Genomic DNA, 21,720 nt, shown 5'->3' with positions numbered 1-21,720 from the left:
TCTTGCAGCAGAAAAGGAGAGCACCAGGAATCTTTCCCAAGCAGTGAGCTCAGAACTGCAAAACTTTAAGCTCCGGGTAAATGCATAATCATGAAGGGGCTTGGGCAGAGGAGAAGCCAGCACAGAATCTGCAAAGATAAACAGAGTCTAAGCTTTAGTTGATTAAAGTCATCAGGGTCTGACCCATGGTCAATATCATCATCCCTTAGGTTCCAGTTGATCTGGGAGTTAAGCACTTCAGGCTAATCTTTACTACTGAAACAGAACTGGGAGTCTTTATAAATGATTTATTATCTTTGCTTTTGTTACTTCTCTGGCCTGATAACAGTCACTTGTTCCTGCATTCCTTTTTTCCCTTAAGATCATTCATTAGAGACTTGTTCAAAGATAAGCATTGTGACCAAGGTTGGATCACAGAATGACTTAGGCCAAAATGCCTTCTCTTATGTCAGGAAAGTCATGCATGGTTCTCTCTTTCCAGGGATTTTCTCCCCGAACCCACCCCGCCCCGCCCCCAATCTGCTTACAAGATTGCTTTCTCTAAGGTAGGTCCTCTCCCCTTTTCCTGCCATTATTGTTTTTATCTCAACAGTTTGTTTCCTTTATGGCGCTTAACACAACTTGTAATGATTATTATTATTATTATTTTGCTATGTTCTATCTCCCCACTGTGTCCCTTTTCTTCACCACTGTATCTCCATTACCTAGCACACTGCTCATTATTGGATAGACAAAAAATAAATTTTACCTGGCGTTAAAGGAATCAAACAGTGGTCAAGAATGACTCAGAGAGTTCCGAAGTGACCAACTAGATGTATTGGTAGAAAGTGAGAATACAGGAAGTTAGAAACCGTTTGGAGAAAGGGACCAGAAGATGATCAGTTTTGTTTGCACATGTTGAATTTGAAGTTTTGAATAATTTCAGTATAACACCTAGTAGGCAGCTTGAAATACAGATTTGGAGCTCTGGAAAGACCATCACATTGGAGCTATAAATTTGAGAACCTTGAGAACTGGTGAGATCAGTCAGGAAGAGCATGAAAAAACTACAGAGAAGGTTTAGGAGAAACTACAAAGAATAACATTTATACAGTGGGCAGAAAGAGCAGCAAAACTTTACAGGACCCAGCATAGGCTGTCAGCAAGAACCAGGGAGACACCTTCAGGGAGCAGGTAGTGGTCACAAGTAGTTCAGATGGCTGAGGGGGGGCGTAAATTATGTCACATAGTCTGAAAGAATCCCTTAGAACTGCCAATTAGGAGGCTTAGATACGGGAACCTTATAATAATTTCAGTGGGTAGTGGGCTCTGATCTGAAGACAGAATGTTAGGAGTGAATGTAGTAACTGTAGAACATGCTTTCAGGAAGGGCAACCATGAAAACAACAGATTTTATTTGGAAAGAGAGGCAAGGTCAAAGAAGACTTCTTAGAGTCTCTATATAAAAGGGGAGGAGAGACAGGTAGAGAAGATGGGTGTGAAAATAACTGGTGGAAGAATTTGATAGGAGCAATTGATAGGAAGAGACAACAAAGAGTTGCCCTTCTTTGAAAATGTAAAGATAGTGCTCACTTCAGCAACACATATACTAAAATTGGAGCAATACAGAGACAATTGGCATGCCCTTCCACAAGGATGACATGAAAATTCGTGAAGTATTCCATATTTTTAAATTAAAACTACAATGAGGTATCACCTCACACCAATCAGAATGGCTATCATCAAAAATCTACCAACAATAAATGCTGGAAAGGATGTGGAGAAAAGAGAACCCTCTTGCACTGTTAGTGGGAATGTAAATTGATAGAATCACTATGGAGAGCAGTATAGATATTCCTTTAAAAACTAGGAATAAAATTACCATATGACCAAGCAATCCCACTACTGGGAATATAACCTGAGAAAACGATAATTGAAAGAGACTCATGTACCCCAGTGTTCTTTGCAGCACTGTTTACAATAGCTAGGACATGAAAGCAACCTACCTAGATGCCCATGGACAGATGAAACGGTAAAGAAGCTGTGGTGCATATATAAAATGGAATATTACTCATCCATAAAAAAGAACACATCTGAGTCAGTCTAAATGAGGTGGATGAACCTAAAGCCTGTTATACAGAGTGAAGTAAGTCAGAAAGAGAAAAACAAATATCATATATTAATGCATATATATGGAATCTAGAAAGATGGTACTGATGAACCCATCTGCAGGGTAGCAATTGAGATGAAGATGTAGAGAAGAGATTTGTGGACACACTAGGGGAAGAAGAGGGTGGGATGAAAGGAGAGAACAGCATGGAAACATATACATTACCATCTGTAAAACAGATAGCCAGTGGAAATTTGCTATATGAAGCAGGGAGCTCAAGTCAGGTGCTCTGTGACAGCCTAGATGGCTGGGATGGGAAGGGAGGTGGGAGGGAGATTCAAGCGGGAGGGGATGGATATATGTATGTGCTGTGCTGTGCTCAGTCGCTCAGTCGTGTCCGACTCTTTGCAACCCCATGGACTGCAGCCCACCAGGCTCCTCTGTCTGTGGGGATTCTCCAGGCGAGAATATTGGAGTGGGTTGCCATGCCCTCCTCCAGGGCTACATGTATATCTATGGCTGATTCATGTTGGTATATGTCAGAGACTAACACAATACTGTAAAGCAATTATCTTCCAATTAAAAATAAATTAAAAATGCAAAAATAAATAAATTTAAATAAATATATATATATATAAAAGAAAATGTAAAGATAAATTTTAGAGGAGGGCAGAGTAACAAGGAGTTGAGGTGTTTCTGACGGCCTTTAAATTATCTATGAAGAGGGAGCAAAATAATCTGCTGCAAGGGAGGAAATGGAGAGGGAATTTGGAATAGTTTCTAAGAGAAGAAGAAGATGGAAAAGATTGCCTATATAAAACAGAAAAGGTCTGCTGATGGCAGATCTATCATGGCTGGAAATTCTTTTTTTCCTCCTTCCTCTTTATGCCTTCCTAACCTAGTCTTGTTCCCAAAAGACTTCAGGTTGCCAAATGCTAATTCTTGCACAGGCTACTCCAATACTAGAATTTTCTTTCCCCAACAATAACGGGCAATGAACTGACGGCTCCCCCACGCTCCCTTCAACAGAGAACATTGAGTTGGCCTCCAGCACTTCTGCGGACCGCAACCCCCGCTACTACGGGTCACATTCCTTGGTACAGCGAAGGCACCTCCTAAAAGCTTGCTGTGGACAATGGGAGATTTAGCGACAGACGGTCCAGTTCCCTCGTAAATAGCTTCTTCACAGCGTGCAGCACGTGTTCAAGATCTGCTGAAGAAACTCAACGCTGAGGGACCGAGCACTGCATTTCCTTTTGTGCTAGCTGCGTGACCGAACACAACACCTATGAGGATTAAGAGCCTACCGACCAACTTCTCTTACATGAGAATACAGTAGTCCAAGCAAAACACCTGGAGCTGAGGCTGGAACAGGAAAACGTGTAAGTTCCAAGCTCTCAAACTGACCGAACAGGACGATATCCCCGCCCCCGTGACGTCACATGGCCTCAGCCTCCCGGCCCACCCTGCACTGGGCGTGTCTTATGCCCGGCACCGCCTCGGCTTCGCCCCGCCCCAGATGACGTCACCACACCGCAACCTCTAGTATCTCTCTGCGGCGGCTTCTCATCGCCGGGCGCGGTGGCGCGCGCCTGTAGTCCCAGCTACTCGGGAGGCTGAGGCTGGAGGATCGCTTGAGCTCAGGAGTTCTGGGCTGCAGTGCGCTATGCCGATCGGGTGTCCGCACTAAGTTCGGCATCAATATGGTGACCTCCCGGGAGCGGGGGACCACCAGGTTGCCTAAGGAGGGGTGAACCGGCCCAGGTCGGAAACGGAGCAGGTCAAAACTCCCGTGCTGATCAGTAGTGGGATCGCGCCTGTGAATAGCCACTGTACTCCAGCCTGGGCAACATAGCGAGACCCCGTCTCTTTTGCCTATTTACATAGCCCTGATTTAAGGAACCTAAATTTTCTGTACAACTAACGGATTCAAATTTTGTGTAAGCAAACAACAAATGTTTACCTTTTTCAAGTGAAGTACTTTTACGTGTTCAGTACTTCACTAATGTGTGCATTAAAAACAGACGAGATATAACTGGCCTTTATTACTGGCTCTCTCTCCTCACTCTTTAACACTTGTCTCCTAGTTTATGTCTCCTTTACAGTTAAAACTCACTGGATAACTAGGATATTCGAGGAATTGTACCTACCTCATCACTGACCCCTACTGGAGAATCAGCAGAACGTCTTTGCGAAAAGCTGTTATCACCCTCGAAACCAACAGGGGTTGCTCGTTTCCTCACAACCTATTGGAGAAAACGGTTGCTCCGTTTTCAGTGGAAAAAATACACCTTCGAGGCCAGATTTCCTAAATTCTTCCCGTGGCGGTTAGATTTGCTAATTTTTATCGCCGTTTCCTTTACTTAACCGACCTTCCCTCCCCACCGTCCTGCCACTGGATGTCACCTCATTCACCACTAGACTATCAAGGTTTTTGCTTTTAAAGGTTGCTGGCGGAGTATTTAGCCCTTCTGCGAATCCTTACTTAGTGCGGGTTTACAGATAGGGCTGAGTTTCCAAATACTCCCTCCTTTTAGGGGAACAAGCAACCTATAAGAGGAACCCAGACGTGCCTGCGATAACCAAGGTAACCGGAACAATGTGGCAAAATGCTGTCAGCCTGTCACACCCTTTCGGATTGCCCACGGCTAATCTTAGATGTGGAGAAGGCAATGACACCCACTCCAGTACTCTTGCCTGGAAAATCCCATGGACAGAGGAGCCTGGTGGGCTGCAGTCCGTGGGGTCGCTAAGAGTCAGACACGACTGAGCGACTTCCCTTTCACTTTTCACTTTCATGCATTGGAGAAGGCAATGGTAACCCACTCCAGTAGTCTTGCCTGGAGAATCCCAGGGACGGGGTAGCCTGGTGGGCTGCCGTCTATGGGGTCGCACAGAGTCGGACACGACTGAAGTGACTTAGCAGCAGCAGCAGCAACCTTAGATGGCTTAAAATTCAACATTTAAAAGACGAAGATCATGGCATCCGGTCCCATCGCTTAATGGCAAATAAATGGGCGGAAAATGGAAACAGTGACAGATTTTATTTTCTTGGGCTCCAAAATCACTGCAGATGGTGACTGCAGCCATGAAATTTAAAAACTCTTCCTCCTTGGAAGAAAAACTATGACGAACCTTGACAGTGTATTAAAAAGCAGAGACTCTATATAGTCAAAGCTATGGTTTTTCCAAGTAGTCATGTATGGATGTGAGGGTTGAACTATAAAGAAGGCTGAGCACCGAAGAACTGAAGCTTTCAAAATGTGCTGCTGCAGAAGACTCTTGAGAGCCCCTTGGACAGCAAGGAGATCAAACCAGTCAATCCTGAAGGAAATCAACCCCAAATATTCATTGGAAGGACTGATGCTGAAGCCGAAGCTCCAGTACTTTGACCATTTGATGCGAAGAGCCTTCTCATTGAAAAAGACCCTGATGTTGGGAAAGATTGAGGGCAGGAGGAGAAGGAGGTGACAGAGGATGAGTTGGTTGGATGGCATCACCTACTCAATGGACATGAGTTTGAGGAAACTTCTGGAGATGGTGAAGGACAGGGAAGCCTGTGTGCTGCAGTCCATGGGGTCACAAAGAGTCGGACACGGCTTAGCAACTGAACAACAATCTTAGAGATGGAATTGGAGTGCAGGGAATTTCGACCACGATATGGGGATGGGTCTCGAACTCAATTGGTTAGAGCAATGCCTCAGAGCCCTCCACTAAGCTATGTAGAGCAAGTGTTGTATCTTTGTCTCATTTTTAAAAGAAATAAGTGAATAAAGTGTGAAAGAAGAGACTCTTTAAAATTGTCAGAAATTTTTGGTGGTCTGTAATACTAATTTTATCTTTATGAAAAAACTGTCTTAGAGCTTCCCCCTTTAAATTGAGGCATTTTAGGGGCAGAACTTCTCAGTTTTGTGGAACTGAGGTGTGGTAGGCAGGATAATGCCCCACAAAAAAGTGAACTTCCTGTTGTTATTTTATGAGTTCATAGAGTGAACTTCCTCTATGTTATTTTATGAGGTAAGAGATATTTTATATATGTGAGTAAATTAAAAATTTTGAGATGGAGAGATTATTCTGGATTATACCACTGGGCCCAATGTAATTACAAGGATTATTACAATTATATAAGGGAGGAAGAAAGATCAGAGTCAGAGAGATGTGAACTGGAAGCAGAGATTGGAGTCATGCAGGGTCACCAACCAAGGAATGTGAACAGCCTCTGGAAACTGCAGCCCTGCTGACCTGTTTGGGACTTCTGACTTTCAAAACTGTCAGATAAAAAAGTTGTGTTGGTTAAGTCACTCAATTTGTGGTAATTTGTTACAGCAGCAACAGAAAGCAAAGAGAAGGTCAGTCTGTACCTGAAAAAACTTGTAAGGTCAGAAGGGAATCATTCCAGTATCTGTCCTCTTTTAAATGCTTGTACTTTTTTTTTTCATTAAACTTTTCATGTTCAATAAGTTTTCAGGGTTAATCTTTTTCTGAGGGGTGTGTGTGTATATCTTTCTTTAAAGCATAATATTTTAACAGTTCATCCATTTATTCATCTATCCATTCACTTATCCACCTATCCATTTTTTAAAAGTTTACACGATAAATATTTCCAGACCCTAGGTAATTGGATACTAGATACTGATACTAGATAATCAGAAATAAGACAGACAAGCCATTGCCTTTGTAGAGCTTCAGGTCTAATGAAAGGTGGGGCAGGGGGCAATGTGCTCAGTCACTTAGTTGTGTACAAGTCTTTACAACCCCATGGAATATAGTCCACCGGGGTCCTCTGCCCATGGGCTTTTACAAGGGGGTGGGGAGGGGGGAGGGGCAACAGTCATTTAAAAATAGGCCATTTTTAAAGTGATTTGGGTTCTCATTATCTCTGCCAAAAATTTCTAATTCATTAGCTTGCCTGAATGCCTGAAACATCCAATACCAAAAAACTCTCTCCTGGCCTGGATTAAAATATGGTTTTCAGAAGGTCATTGTCACAAATGCACTTTGTTTGGCATTTACTCAACGCCCTTACTAAATGTGTAATTTAACCATCTACCCAATACTTAGTAATACTCTACAATTTCCTACAATATCCATGAAAGAAGTTCAGTATATCATGCAGTTGACCATACTTTTTTCTAAGCCTTTGCTTTTGTTAATAGTGGAATATTTTAGACATTCAGCAAATTTAAAGTTTTATATTTTCAAACCAACTAAGCTTTATCCTTTGTGGTTTCTGTTTTTGGTGTTTGCTTTGAAGGGTCTCACCATTCCAAGAACACATACATAATGACGTTAATGTTTTAGGACTCTTTTATCTTCAGAGTACATACGTACCTGATTAAAAAATAATGCTTTGTCTCTCCAAAACAATGCATTTTTGTTCTTACGTCTGCTTTGCTTTACTATTAATATTAGAACACTTACTTTCTTAAAACATTTTTTTCTTATTTGCCTTGTCTGTGTTATCTTTAGGGTATACTATAGATCGAATGTTTGTGCCCCCTCAAAATTCCATATGTTGAAACCAACCCACAAGGTCACAGTATTTGGACGTGGTGTCTTTGGGGGGTGATTAGGTCATGGATGTGAAGTCCTCATGAGTGGGATTAAGTGCCTTTGTGAAGAAAACCCTAGAGAGCTCCTTTGCTGCTTCCACCACATGAGGTCACAACAAGAAGATGCCTATCTATGAACCAGGAAGCAGTTCTTCACCAGATGTCAAATCTGGGGCATTCTGATCTTCTACTTCCCAGTCTTCAGAACTGTGAGAAAAAAAGTATTTCTTATTTAAGCCACCCAAACTATGATATTTTTGTTACAGTAGCCTGAAGGGACCAAGACAGTGTAGAATAAACTACTCCAAAATTTTGTCATTTGAAATAACTATTTTATCTCATTATTTTGAGGATCAGGAATTTGGGCAAAGCTCTGCTGAACAATTCTGCTCCAGGTGATGCTGTCTGTGGTCACTTACTGGTATGCAGCTGATGGCTGGTATCTGGACAGTCCAAGATGCCTTAATTGACATGTCTGGTACCTTGGCAGGCTCGACTGTAAAACTGCATTCAGTCATGACACTCTGTCTCCATATAGTATTCAGGACTCTCTGTGGCAGATTGTGAGACTTCTCACTCAGTGACTCACTCTTCAAGAGAACAAGTTGAAAGTTACCAGTCCTCTGAAAGGCTAGAGGCAGAAAGAGCGTAGCATCGCTTTGCTTTGTTTGCTGTGCTTTATATCAGTTAAAGCAGCCACGGGCCAGCCTAGATTCAAAGGTGTGGAGAGAACAGAACCTCCTCTATGGATGTTAAAGAATTTGTGGCCAGGACTCCCCCGATAGTTCAGTGGTTAAGATTCTGTGCTTCTATTGCAGGGGGCACATATTTAATTCCTCATTGGGGAACTAAGATGTCACTCTGAGCAGTCAAAAAAAACAAAACAAAGAATTTGTAACTATTTTAATCCCCCATATGTATCCATTACCTGTGTTTTTTTTTTAACTTCTGTGAGATATGTCATATTTATGAAAGATACAAATATAAAATTTAAAGTGTTTATAAAATGACCAACTAGATAATTGGTATTCAGAAATAGAACTTGCTAGCATCCTAGAAGCCCATACCCTAATAGCCTTCCCTCTTGGACATAACCACTATTCTAACTTTGTGACATTATCTTGTTATACTTTATGGTTTTACCACCTATATATGCATCTCTAAATAGTTTTTCCTTCTTTAAGCAGTGTTGACTTCTACCAAGTTCGATTGTATTAAGACAATTTATTTCTCTGAAACTATAACCCCAGGGGTTACAGATAACAAATCAAACATTTTTATCCATCAACACCTCAACCATTTCTTGCCCTGCATTGTTTCAATCTCATTTTACCTTTCTGTTTGTCCAGTTTGTATATCTTTCTTGGAAAGTAATAGCCCCAGTAGAGAGCAAAATATTCTATTTCTGGTTTATCATCTAAGTGTAGAATGTCTCATCTTTCATTTTAGATTCCAAACTTCTACTGAGAAAGCCAAGTAACACTGATGCCTAATGCTGACTTTACAAGAGACTAAAATACCTGATATAAAACAATGCCTGGGGCTCAATTTATGGCTATTGAATGAATAAGTGGATAAATTTAGAAACCTTGTAAAAACTTGGCCTACTGGAACATGGCGCAGTAGGGAACTCCTAGGCTCTGTCTGTTCCTCTTAGAAGGAATGAATAAGCTGGCAAAAGCTGTCAGAATCATGTTTTTTAGAACTTTAGAGTCTTAAGTTTAAAAATTTACAGCAACCGGGAAAATGTTTAATGGGTTAAAAAGAAAAAAAAAAACCTGTAGAATTTCAGTACTGGAGCTCTGTGGCATTTTCATTTTCTCTGTTCCATTCCTCACTCTTCAGTTCAGCAGGAAGAGATGCTGTAAGGGATGTATTATATTTTTAGCACACTTTTCCTTACCTCATTGTGGAGTGGCAGTCAAACTTCTGCTTAGTAGTCAGAACAAATCACTGCAGCCAGTGTAGCAACTCCCTTCTTTGCTTTTGATTCAGAGGAACAAAGAGCCCAAAATTACTAGGCAGCAGTCTAAACTTTTAGTTCAATGGAATCATTATTGTGTCTTCTAGAAGAAGCATTTCTCCCTTTAGGCCTGAGACCTCTACAAGAGGCAAGATGAAAAATTTTTGCTAGCGAGTTACTAGGGGTAGTAGTGAATAATGCCACTCCCATTTCCAGCCCTTCTTTCCTGGACTTATGAATATTGGCTATGGGAGAAATAACACCCTATATTGGACACTGAGTCAGAACATATAGAACCTCCTGAAGAACCTTGCCTCAGCCCTGTGAAGTGTTGGCATCTAGCTGTGTTGTAACTGAATCCTTGAAAGGTTATGCCATCATTCTATCATGTCAGTTGCTTCAGGATGGTGGGGGGAAATGGTAAAACCAGTAAAATCCATGAGAACAAGCCCATTACTCTACTTCATTTGCTGTGAAGAGAGTTTTTGATCAGAAGCAATGCTTATGAAAAACCATGATGGTGGAAAAGGCATTCTGTAAGCCCTGGGTGGTAGTTTTGGCAGAAGCATTGTATGGAGGGTAGGCAAATCTGTGGCCAAATATATGTCTGTTCCAGTAACAAAAACCTCGCCCCTTCCATGATGGAAGGAGTCCTGTGTAATCAATCTTCCTCTAGGTAGTGGCTGATCACCTTGGGGAAGGGTGCCATGTCCAGGACTCAGCATTGGTCTTTGCTACTGGCCAATTAGGCGCTTGGCACTGGCTGCAGCCATCTGCCTTGGTGAGTGGAAGTCCATGTTGCTGAGCCTCCACATAAGCTCCACCCCTGCCCCTGCCACCATGTACTCTGTTCATGAGCCCTTTGGTTAATGACAGAGGTAGCTGGGGAAGGAGTTTGGCTAGTATCTACAGAATAAGTTGGTCACCTTTCCACTTGATTATTAAAATCCTTTTCTACTTAGATCAATCTTTGGTGAGTATATATATGGGATCCAAATACCTCCATATTCTTCACCTATTTTGATAGGTCTGTCCACATACTTCTCCCAGACTTCATCGTCACCAATTTTCCAATTGCATTCCTTCCAAGTCCCTGACCATCTAGCCAAACAGTTGGCCTCAACCCATGAATTGATGTGTAATTGCATAACTGGAAATTTCTCCTTCCAAGCAAAATGAACAACCAGGTACTCTGCTCAGAGTTCTGCCCGCTGGGAGGATTTCCTTCATCACATCCCTCCAGGGAATGTCCCAGAAGGGGTCAATAGTGCTGCAGCTGTCTGTTTTAGGGTGGGCATATCATACAGAACTACCTATATACCAGGCCCAAGTCTTCTCTTCCTCTGTCAGCTGATTACAGGGAACTCCACATGAGGCCATAGGTGCAGGCTGGGAGAGAGAAGGTGGTATAGCAGGAGTGGGGAACATGGGCATTTGGACCACATCTTCATGTAGTTAATTCGTGCCTTCAGAACCTGCTTGGGTCGATCTCATACCTACCAATTCCATTTGATGTTGGAGGGCTACTGTGCACCCCCAACTTTATGGCATGGTGGGTTAGGTAACACTCAGTTCATGATGGGCAGCTCAGGTTGCACGATAACTTTGGAGGCCTGTGGTTAAGCATTCAGTTTCTCCAAAGCCCAGTAGCAGGCCAAATGCTGTTTCTTAAATAGAGAGCAGTTATCACAGAGCATGGCAGGGCTTTGTTTCAAAATTCCAAGGACCTACAGGGTGCTTCATCTACAGGGCCCAGCCAAATGCTGCAAACTGCCTGCCTGTCTGCCGTAGCCACTGCAAGCCCTGTTGGACTTGCTGGATCACATGTGGCAGAGCAACTGGCATGGCAGCCTGGACCTGATGCACAGCCTTCTCCTGATATGGACCCCACTCAAAATTAATAGCTCTTTGGGTCCCTCAGTAAATGGGCCAGAGTGACACAAAGGAGGACTATGTTGTCTCCAAAATCCAAAGAGGCCTGCTCGGCGTTGTACCTCTTTTTTAGTTAGAAGGGAGCCAGATGCAACAACTTAAACTTCACATTAACAAGGGATAGCTTGACATATACCACACCACTGGATCCCTAGAAATTTCTCTGAGGCAGTACTCTGAATTTTTGTCAGATTTATTTCTCCCTCTGACACATAAATGTCTTACCTATAAGTACAGAGTAGCTGCTGTGTCTTTTTCCCTAAGTCTAATCACTGTGGTGTCATCAATGTAAACAATCCATGTGATATCTGGTGGAAGGGAAAGGTGATCAAGGTCCCGGCAAATTAGACAATGATGTAGGGCTGGAGAGCTGATACTCCTGAAGTAGCACAGTGAAGGTGTATTTCTGGCCTTGCCAGCTGAAAGTAAACTGCTTCTTGTGGTCTAACAGAGACAAAGACATAAGTAGATCAATAGCTGCATGCAAGGTGCTGGGGATGTGTTAATTTGCTTAAGCAATGAAACCTCATCTGGTATGGCAACTCCAACAGGAGTCCCCACCAGGTTAATCTTACAACATGCACTGTTATTCTCCAGGGTCCATCCGTCTTCTACACAGGCCGATTAGGTGAGTTGAATGGGATGTCGTAGGGATGACCACCCCTGCATCTTTGGTCCTTGATAGTGGTAGTAATCGCTGCAGTCCCTCCAGGGAAGCAGTATTGCTTTTGGTTTACTATTTTCCTACCTAGAGACAGTTTTAGTCGCTTCCACTTGGCCTTCTCCCCATAATTGCCCTCACGGGTCAGGAAATCTGTGTGGGGATTCTGCTAGTTGTTGAGAATGTGTATTCCAATCGTACTTTCCAGTACTGGAGAAATACCCACATGGGGCGTTTGAGGACACACTGGGCCCACTGTGAGACAGACCTGAGCTGAAACTTCACTGACCACCTGATCTCCATAAACCCCTATTCTGAGTGGACCACAGCCATGTTTTGAGTCTCCTGGAATTAGTGTGAGTTCAGAGCCAGTACCCAGGAATCCCCCCCAAAGCCTGACCATTTCCTTTTCCCCAATGCGCAGTTACCATGGTAAAAAGATATAGATCTCTTGGGGGAAGTCTGGGAGAGAGATTAGCAGTATGCATATTTGGCAGTGTCCTTCCTCAAGGGCACCCAGATTTCCTCTCAAACAAGAGGCTCTGGATCTGTGAACTGGTTCAAGTCTGAAAACTGACTGGAAGACTACAACTCAGTTTTCATCATTTTTTATCATTTCACTTAAGTTACAACTCTCTTGCTTACACAGACCAAGTAAGATGGCAACCGACTCCAGTGTTTTTGCCTAGAGAATCCTGTGGACAGAGGAGCCTGGTGGGCTGCTGTCCATGGGGTCGCACAGAGTCGGACACAACTGAAGTGACTTAGCATGCCATACATTTCACTTCTAGGGACACCATGCTCACATAGCCAACACCGTCAGTCTCCCTAGTCAGACTATTCTGATTGCTGCTTTGACTCTGCTGTTCACTGTGATCATCACACGCCCCTGGCCTCTGCATATGATTGCTTCTATTGTTCTCTGCCACTCAGGCTCCAGTTACTCCCCTTGCATTCAGGTTTCCTGCTCCCACTGTAAGTTCTGGCCTACAGAGAAACATGATCACTGATATCTTCAAGGGTGCCCAGGACCCCCTCACAAATTTATTTCTCAATGTTGTGGGGCAAGAAGTGTCCTCTGGGCCAGTGTAGGCCACCCCAAATTGTGCCTGAATGAAACACTGACTACTTTGAATTCAAGTTACTTAAGAAATGGCCAACATGAGAGAGACACTCTCACCCTCCTTTCTCTTTCTCTGAAAGCAGGAAATAATCTCTCATGTGAAGGGTGCACTCCCTGCCTCCGGAGGTAGGACACCCTTATTCCCAGAGCCAGGGAACTCAGGCTGTATAAATGAACCTCATTACTTCTTTATTACCCAAGTCTATAATCAGTTTAGATTCCTCACTACTTGAGTGCCCAAAACCTAAGATTTTTTGTCCTGTCAGTTCCTTACAAATTTATTAATTTATCTAAAAAGTATAAAGACTGCCTGCTTTGGCCACTTCTTAGGTCCCATTTCTAGGAAACCTCCATGTGCGTTAATTAAAATTTATTTTTCTTTCTCCTCTTATGTTGTCTTGCATCACTTTTATTATTAATCCAGCCAGAAGAACTGAAGAGGGATGAAAGTAGAGATTTTTCCCTCGCTGACGCTACACATCAAATATTTCCATGAGTTGAAAGCAAAATCAATAAATTATATAAATATAATTATATGGTAAAAATAAGATAAAAATAGTTTCAATAATTATATAATAAAATTGGCTTTAATAATTATATGATAAAAGTAAGAAACATTAAAATAAATAGACTTTCTTCCCATGTATATATCTCAATAAGAAGTACCATGTTTACATTTTTGCAAGACTGATTTCCTGCTGTATCGTGAATCCTCTTTGGTGGGGCAATCTTGTCTTATAAGACTATAAATTATTTTGAAGTGAAACTCTGTTGGTTCCTAATGATTACCACTTCATCTTCCTGAGATCAGTAAACTTCCAAGTATGGGCTACAGGCCCTATTCATCTTGGCAGTTACAAATGCAGATACCTTGAGCCAAAGTTAATTCAAAATCTCTGGTGGTGTGTTCAGGAATTTGCTTTGACTATCACCACAGTAACCAGTGAATCACACCAAAGCTTGAGACTCACAGCTCTAGATGATCCTAAGTTATCCATTAATAACTACCTCTAAATTTTCAGTTGGGACAAATGCCAATAAAATCTGTTAGTGGTTTCAGATATTCACCTTTATCTTCTCTTTGAAAATGGGGATGATTTGTCCATTTACTCTTACCTCTTATTTTTCTCACAAGTCTCTAAGTATCCCTGATTCAGAATTTTTTCAAAATCAAGAAACTATTCCAAAACCCAGAAATGATAGAATTCATAGTAAATGATAGTTTCTTTATAACACTTATCTTTATCTTCTTCTTCCCCTTATGTGTTTTCTTGTATTTTCTTCTGATGCTCATTTTCCTTGAGAGACAAAGCAGAAGCTACCTATGAGTTAGTCGAGTGGCTGTCTTATGTATTACTTAAATTAGTACCCTGCTCCTATCTCATGGGTCTAGGTCTAGGTCCCTAACGTGGGTGTTTTGCCATAAAGTATTTCAGTTTTTGTTTATAAAGAAGATCTGAGTGTTGTCCCTTTCAATGTGGATTGCTTTTATGCAAAATATTTAGGCATTATTCGGGAAATGCCTGAAAGAGCCAACGTAAGAACCTTAATATTATTTATGTACAGTTAGACCTCTCGCTTTTACTGTTTGTACTACAGTTAGTGGGGTTTCCCCATCTTTCCTAATACCTTCAAATGGCTTATTGCATATTTTGATCTATTTTGCATGATTTACTTTGCCATCTGATGCAGTAATGCTGCGCTGTACGTGTTACAACTGGAGCATCTACAATTCCCGGTTTTTTCTGAAATATCAATCGAGCCGTTTTTACTTAGAGTCGCCTTCTACTGGTGGGAATTCGGCTTGCCACGACTTGCACCCGGTAAGCCCTAGAATTCTGGTAGGTGTGGATTCTTCGCCGGGCGCGGTGGCGCGCGCCTGTAGTCCCAGCTACTCGGGAGGCTGAGGCTGGAGGATCGCTTGAGCTCAGGAGTTCTGGGCTGCAGTGCGCTATGCCGATCGGGTGTCCGCACTAAGTTCGGCATCAATATGGTGACCTCCCGGGAGCGGGGGACCACCAGGTTGCCTAAGGAGGGGTGAACCGGCCCAGGTCGGAAACGGAGCAGGTCAAAACTCCCGTGCTGATCAGTAGTGGGATCGCGCCTGTGAATAGCCACTGTACTCCAGCCTGGGCAACATAGCGAGACCCCGTCTCTTTTGAATTCTTACCTTAAAAAAGTCTTTCTTATTTTAATATTTTTCCATTTTTATTTTTAGTCTTACTTCACCATTATCTAGCGAAACAACTGAATATTCAGGTTGCCAAGTATTTATAGAGCCCCTATTGTATATCAGGTTCTATGCTGAGCCCAGGGCCTCCCAATACTTAGAATGGATGAGTCTCACAGTAAAACGCAAAATGCTCTTCGGAGAGAAACACTTATCAGAATAGGAAATTTTTTTTTTTTTTTTTTTTGAGAGTTGGTTTGCCTTGATCATTGAGGGTAACGGTAGGGCGAATGAAATAGTCCACTGCGTTAAATTTCAACAGTGTACGCCCTAGGGAAAGTGGTCGTCGCTCAGGTACACGGAACGGTACCTGGGGACATCCTCCTAGTACGTTGCTCATAAATTGTTATGACCAGTAGGAGTCACTATGGAGGCTGACTTGAATCCCGACAGACAAGGGAGCAAAGTAACCGGACTAGTTTGTAAGCTCTCCAGGAAGAAATGCAGTCTCAAGAGAATGATATGTATATATTTCGAATTGTTTTGGTACGACGAGAAGCTAATCGACCACGACTTGACTGCCGCCGAACGCTTCACAAAATGTGACGCAAAGACGTTCGCTTCAAGGAGTATTGGATCTTCCGCGCGGCCGTAGATCCGCCCAGTGCGCCTGCGCATAAGAGTAGCGGCGTTGAGTCAGGCCGGCAGTGGCGGAAACTGCGGTAGCGACCCTCAAGGCTCGCCATGAAGACCCGCTTTAGCACCGTTGACCTCCGTGCGGTCCTTGCGGAGCTGAATGCCAGGTACTGTACGACGGGTGACCGAGCTTGTGCGGGGCGTGCAGGAGGCAGAGGCCATGGCCCCACCATAGAAATAAGAACGGCCTTGTGTCGTCCCCCCCGCCCCGGTGCTGTTCTCCAATAGACCTGGCTAGGCCTGAGTGGGCGAGCGCGTGACATCTTTCCGTGGCCCTGAGGATACCGGGGGGACCCCGGCGGCCGCGCGCTCCACCCCTCGGCTCTCGTGGGCTGCTGGTCTCGCCAGGTCTTGCGTCCTACTTTGGCAGGGCTCTCGGCTTGCCGACCTGAGTCGCCCCAGTCTGGCAGGAAACGTTTACTAAAAGAAGTCAGTTGGACTCCAGGACACCAGAGTAAGTCATTAGTTCCAGAGGTTTCCAGACCAGGTGCTTGGTTTCGTTGACTCTCCTCCTCACCCCAGAGAGTTTTAGCTGGAGATAACAGATTCGGCCGGAGATCTGCATTCTGGTTCGGTTTTTATTAATATTATTTAGCTGTGTGAGCCTTGTCATATTTCTCAGGGCTTCGTTTACATTTTTTCTTCTGTAATTAATTGAGTTAGATTTGACTGTATTTCCTAATATATGTATTGGATCACTTAAAAAAACTCAAAGCATTGTATGGTGTTCCTGGAGCTGATCTATCCCTTTTTTAAAAGTTACATTCGAGGTTTGGGCAGAAGGTTACTGGCCTTCAGCCTCTGCACTTCTGGTTGACTCCCTGTCTTTTAAGGATTCCCTCTTTGGCAGGCTGTGCTTCCGCGTATTGCTTTAAGTTGTGGCAAGTATTATGTTTCAAATGGTAGTATGATTTGTTACATGTTTTCTTTCTTTTTGCAGCTTGCTAGGAATGAGAGTAAACAATGTTTACGATGTGGATAATAAAACGTATCTTATTCGTCTTCAAAAGTAAGAGCATTTTATAGGCTTGTTTTATCTTTTGTATTTAATTAAAAAAAAAAAAAAAAAAGCCTACCGTTAGTGCTGGTAGAACCCTAAAGAAATTTTGACTTTTTTCTTCTACAGACCAGACTTTAAAGCTACACTTTTACTCGAATCTGGCATACGAATTCACACAACAGAATTTGAGTGGCCTAAGAATATGATGCCGTCTAGTTTTGCCATGAAGGTAAACTTTATTATACTTGAAGCTAAATGTTAAGGCCCTGAGAATGGTCACTAACAACTGAAGTTATAAACTGGTTTTTCTTCCTTGGTATAAATAAAACAGATAAATACAGAGTAGTTGAGACATACCGGATGAATAAAGGAGATGTTTATTAACTTCTCCCTTTTACCCATCACACCACTCTGTGTTCCAGATCTTTCCTTCCCAAAGTTACCATTCTAATTCAAGCTTTTATAGAGCTGGACGTTATAGTCTTTTAACTCTATGCTTCCCACTATCAAAAAATTTTTGTTTCAGACCAACACTGATTTTTCTAAAGCATCATTTTGATTAGTTATCCCACCTTTTACAATTCTATGATATCTGAGTCTATATCCTACACCCCAGCATTCTTGGCTTTCTGTTTTCTGCCCCCTTCGCTATCCTTGTCTCCCACAGTTCACTTTTCAGCTGCCAGTATGTATTTTGTTGGAATACTCAATGACATTAGTATGCTACCAGCCATATCTTTTTACTTTTCTCTTCTCTCTGTTTTACTGTTAAAACTGAGATCCTGCATCTGTGAATGTATTACCCATTTGCTTATTGACATAATAGGTATACTGAGAGCTCCTGGTACAGAGGAAAGATGTTAGAATCAGATATACATAACTTTGAATTAATGGATTTGCTGCTGAATAATTTTATAACTTGGAAATTTTACTTAACCTCTTGGAACTTGTTTCTTTAAGTGTAAAATATAGATAATGCCTCTTTAATGGGGTTATTGGTGAGGATTAATTGAAGTTAAATGTAAAGCACCTAACACAATGCCTGACACATAATAGGGCTCCATATGTATTAATTTCCTTCTTCCTCTCCTCCTCACTTTCCTTCAGAAATTTATTTGTTTTGGCATTGTGTTATTTCATTAGAGGCTTTACAGAGAAGATCCTTATCCCCAGCAACTTAGAATCTGTTTTGGATTACACGTTAGGTAAGTGTTTCCCAAATCACAAGGCCTGTCACAAAATTAACCAAATTCTTAAAAGTTTCATTTACTTAATAGTAACCCAGAATGTTTCTTTTGGAAATTGTCCTTAATAATAATGACACTTTATATTTGTATAGCACTCTTGAAGGAGTAATAACCTCATTTGAGTTGTTTGGCAACTCAGTGGATATGAAGAACAAATATCATTTCAGTTTTACAGATGATAGATGATAAGCTTTATGCTTTTGGGATTGTGTAAACATCCCCAAATAAGGCTATGTCGATAGGAGATCAGACATTCAAAAAAAACCACAAAACTTTTATGAGTTAGGTATACGTGTCAATCTAAATATGTATACAGATTCCCTCTAGTAGAGTAGACAACATTAAGCACTTTATAAATAACTAAGAGCTGTTACTGTTGTATGTCAGGCAGGATCATGTTTAGTATGTGGTAAATCAGTGACTTTTCCTAATTCTCACATTTGGGGATGCCAGATACAGCTTTGTGGCCCTGACAGAGCTTGTTTTCACCAAGATGCTAGGAGAGAAATAAAGAAAAAACAAGTTTTACATATGTATTATATGTCTGTCTATGCTCATGATATTTTTCCCTTTTTTACCATTCCGTGGTGTGGACTTCTATTCCATTCAAGGATGCCTTTTAGCTTCATTTTAACTTTATTTTTCTCGTAAAAATGTTACTGGACAAATTGACTATGATTTTTCACCTGGGGATTTAAAGATAGCCCTGAATGTAGGTCACTGTTTAAATCAAAGGTAATGTAGGCCACTTCTAAATGAAAACTGTTAAATTTAGGAGGGGGAGATTATTTATTCTGTGAAGGTTGCAAAGTGTTATATCTGCCTGAATATAATATGAATATAAAATTCTGCCTGAATACATAAAATGAGAATTTTGGTCAGTTTGAACTGTAGCTCTGGAGAATTCTTCTTACTTATGAAAGAATTGGCATTGATTTGAAGAATGACCCTGCATATTTCTTCTTTTTTTCTTTTTTTAAGATGGTTTTAAATGAACTTATCTGTAAAATTTGTCTTGGAGTTGAGTCTTGAGGAAAAGAAAGCATCCTTTCTTTCTGGTCTTGACTAAGAGGTCTTTCAGATTCAAAAATGAGAAACAATTGTTAAAAGTTTTCTAAGGAGCCACAGAGTAGTTTTGTTTTTAGTTGATGTTACACTTGATATTTATACTAACGGGTAGTATGGATTTCCCTCATAGCTCAGTCGGTAAAGAATCTGCCTGCAATGCAGGAGACTCAGATTCAGTTCCTGGGTTGGGAATGTCCCCTGGAGAAGGAAATGGCAACCCACTCCAGTATTCTTGCCTGGAGAATCCCATAGACAGAGGAGCCGGGGGGCTACAGTCCATGGGGTCGCAAGAGTTAGACACAACTGAGTGACTTTCACTTCAAAGGGTAGTACACGAAATATAAAACAGTAGGTATTTACCAAGTAAGTTGCCTGTGGGTTTAACATGTTCATTTTATTTTAATTGCTGATAAGAACAAGAACTTTACGACTAGGGATAGAAATGGGATTTGATAAAAGATAGGAGTTGCTGTATTTGGATTTGAGCTAAGTTGTTAAAAAACTTGGAGATAGTACCAGAAAAATTCTGCTTGAGCTTTATTAATAAAGTTTGTGAGAATAAAGTATTGGTTGTAAGTTGGAGGACTGATTTATAGAATTCTAGTAAACTCATGGTTCAGAATTTGTATTTGAACTGAAAGATTAGTGGAAATCACTAATTAATCTTGGACACAAACACACAAAAGGAAATTTGAAATATTTAAAAAATTGGAGTAGAAAGGCCTTTAAAAAAAGGTTACGGTTTTGTGTGTGGTCTTCAGGACAAAGACAGAAATTTATTTAGCAGTGATATAAAGCAACAAAGTAGATTTCATTATCTGTTATTGTCTACTTAAAAATTGAATATGAAATACTATTTCAGAGTTAGCAGTCAGAGTGGTCTGAAATAAAATGTATTTCTTCTGATTATCATTCTGTAAGTTTTGATTTTAAGACTGTACTATTTTATCTACTAGTCTTAAGATATTATTCCTAATGGAAATTAGAAGGAGAAACTTACTTATAAACCCATACCGAATGATTAGAAATTCACTGTTACTATTTAAATACCCTTTTCTTCTCTTTCTTGCTAGTGCCGAAAACATTTGAAGAGTCGGAGATTAGTCAGTGCAAAACAGCTTGGTGTGGATAGAATTGTAGATTTTCAGTTTGGAAGTGATGAAGCTGCTTATCACTTAATCATTGAGCTCTATGACAGGGTAAGTTAAATTTGAGGGTGGGGTGAGAATTCACTGTATTGTCGATGTTTATGTAAGAGTGCTATCAGACATGAGCAGGGAACATTTTTTTCTTGTGAAAGGCCATTGATACACTAGGATAATGTAGTGCAATGCAAGTAAAATGTAATCTTTCTTTAATCTTCATTTTATCTGGAGGCCAGAATTTAGGCAGACATTAGCCATTTAAAATAGTATTTGAGGGACTTCCTTGGTGGTTTGTGGTTAAGACTGTGCTTCCACTGGGAACTAAGATCCCATATGCCATGTGTGCAGTCAGAAAAACAAAAAATAATAGCATTTAAATGTGGTGGATGAAGGTCTGAGAAGTGAAAATATTATCTGGTACTTTAAATTTCAGGACTAATGTGATAGAGCCAGCAAATTATCAAATAGTTTTGTCCTAAACAGCATTTGAGACTTAGGGACATAGCCATGCTTTCAGTGTCATCAGTTATAAGAGGAAGACTGCTGATGGCCTCACCATTCTTCTTGCCTCTTAATCCTTCCCTTAGTTACCTGTTCTATCTTGGAAATGTTTTTTCATGAGCTATCAACAGCAAAATAAATTCCATTTGCATGAAAAATTTAAGTATAAAAAGTGAGACCATAGAAGTGCTAGGTAAAAATATGGATTAAGATGGATGAATTTGGGATGCAAAAGACTTAAGCTCAACAGTGAAAATAATAAATATGAGTACTTAACCTACCAGTAAGACAGTTTGAAAACTGAGTAAAGCAGAAAACACTGTGATCTACATATGAAGTGAAAAACTGGGGAGAAATATTTTTAACTCGTATGGTAAATAAAGTGTTCATAACCCTCAATGTGTAGTTTTCACAAACCATTCAAGTGGAAAAAATGGGTAAAGTACTTGATTACACAATTCAGAAAAGAATAATACAAATGACTTATGAAAACATGTATAAATTCACAAATTACTGAGAGATAAAAGTGAGATATTTTTCTTTCTCCTCTTATTCGTTTATTTCTCGGTCAGC

General features: G+C 41.1%; 1 protein-coding gene and 1 non-coding gene across 5 annotated transcripts in view; both read left to right on the top strand.

Moving 5' to 3' along the window:
• Positions 1-1,564: 1,564 nt before the first annotated feature.
• On the top strand, positions 1,565-1,670 carry LOC136172742 (U6 spliceosomal RNA). Its single transcript, XR_010664090.1, has one exon. It is a non-coding gene; the product is annotated as a U6 spliceosomal RNA (small nuclear RNA).
• A 14,494-nt stretch (positions 1,671-16,164) lies between these two features.
• NEMF (nuclear export mediator factor) overlaps positions 16,165-21,720 on the top strand; it is a 50,695-nt gene continuing 45,139 nt past the window's right edge. For all 4 annotated transcript variants that reach the window (XM_065940355.1, XM_065940354.1, XM_065940353.1 and 1 more), the window contains exons 1-4: positions 16,165-16,293; positions 17,127-17,195; positions 17,313-17,415; positions 20,575-20,700. In XM_065940355.1, the coding sequence (XP_065796427.1) occupies positions 16,235-16,293; positions 17,127-17,195; positions 17,313-17,415; positions 20,575-20,700 (357 nt within the window). In that variant the 5' untranslated portion in view covers positions 16,165-16,234. The remainder of the gene's footprint in view (positions 16,294-17,126; positions 17,196-17,312; positions 17,416-20,574; positions 20,701-21,720) is intronic.

The sequence above is a fragment of the Muntiacus reevesi genome, chromosome 7 (assembly GCF_963930625.1).
Source record: "Muntiacus reevesi chromosome 7, mMunRee1.1, whole genome shotgun sequence".
NCBI lineage: Eukaryota > Metazoa > Chordata > Mammalia > Artiodactyla > Cervidae > Muntiacus > Muntiacus reevesi.
The sequence above is the reverse complement of the archived record's forward strand: the minus strand, read 5'-3'. Positions and strand labels throughout refer to the sequence as shown.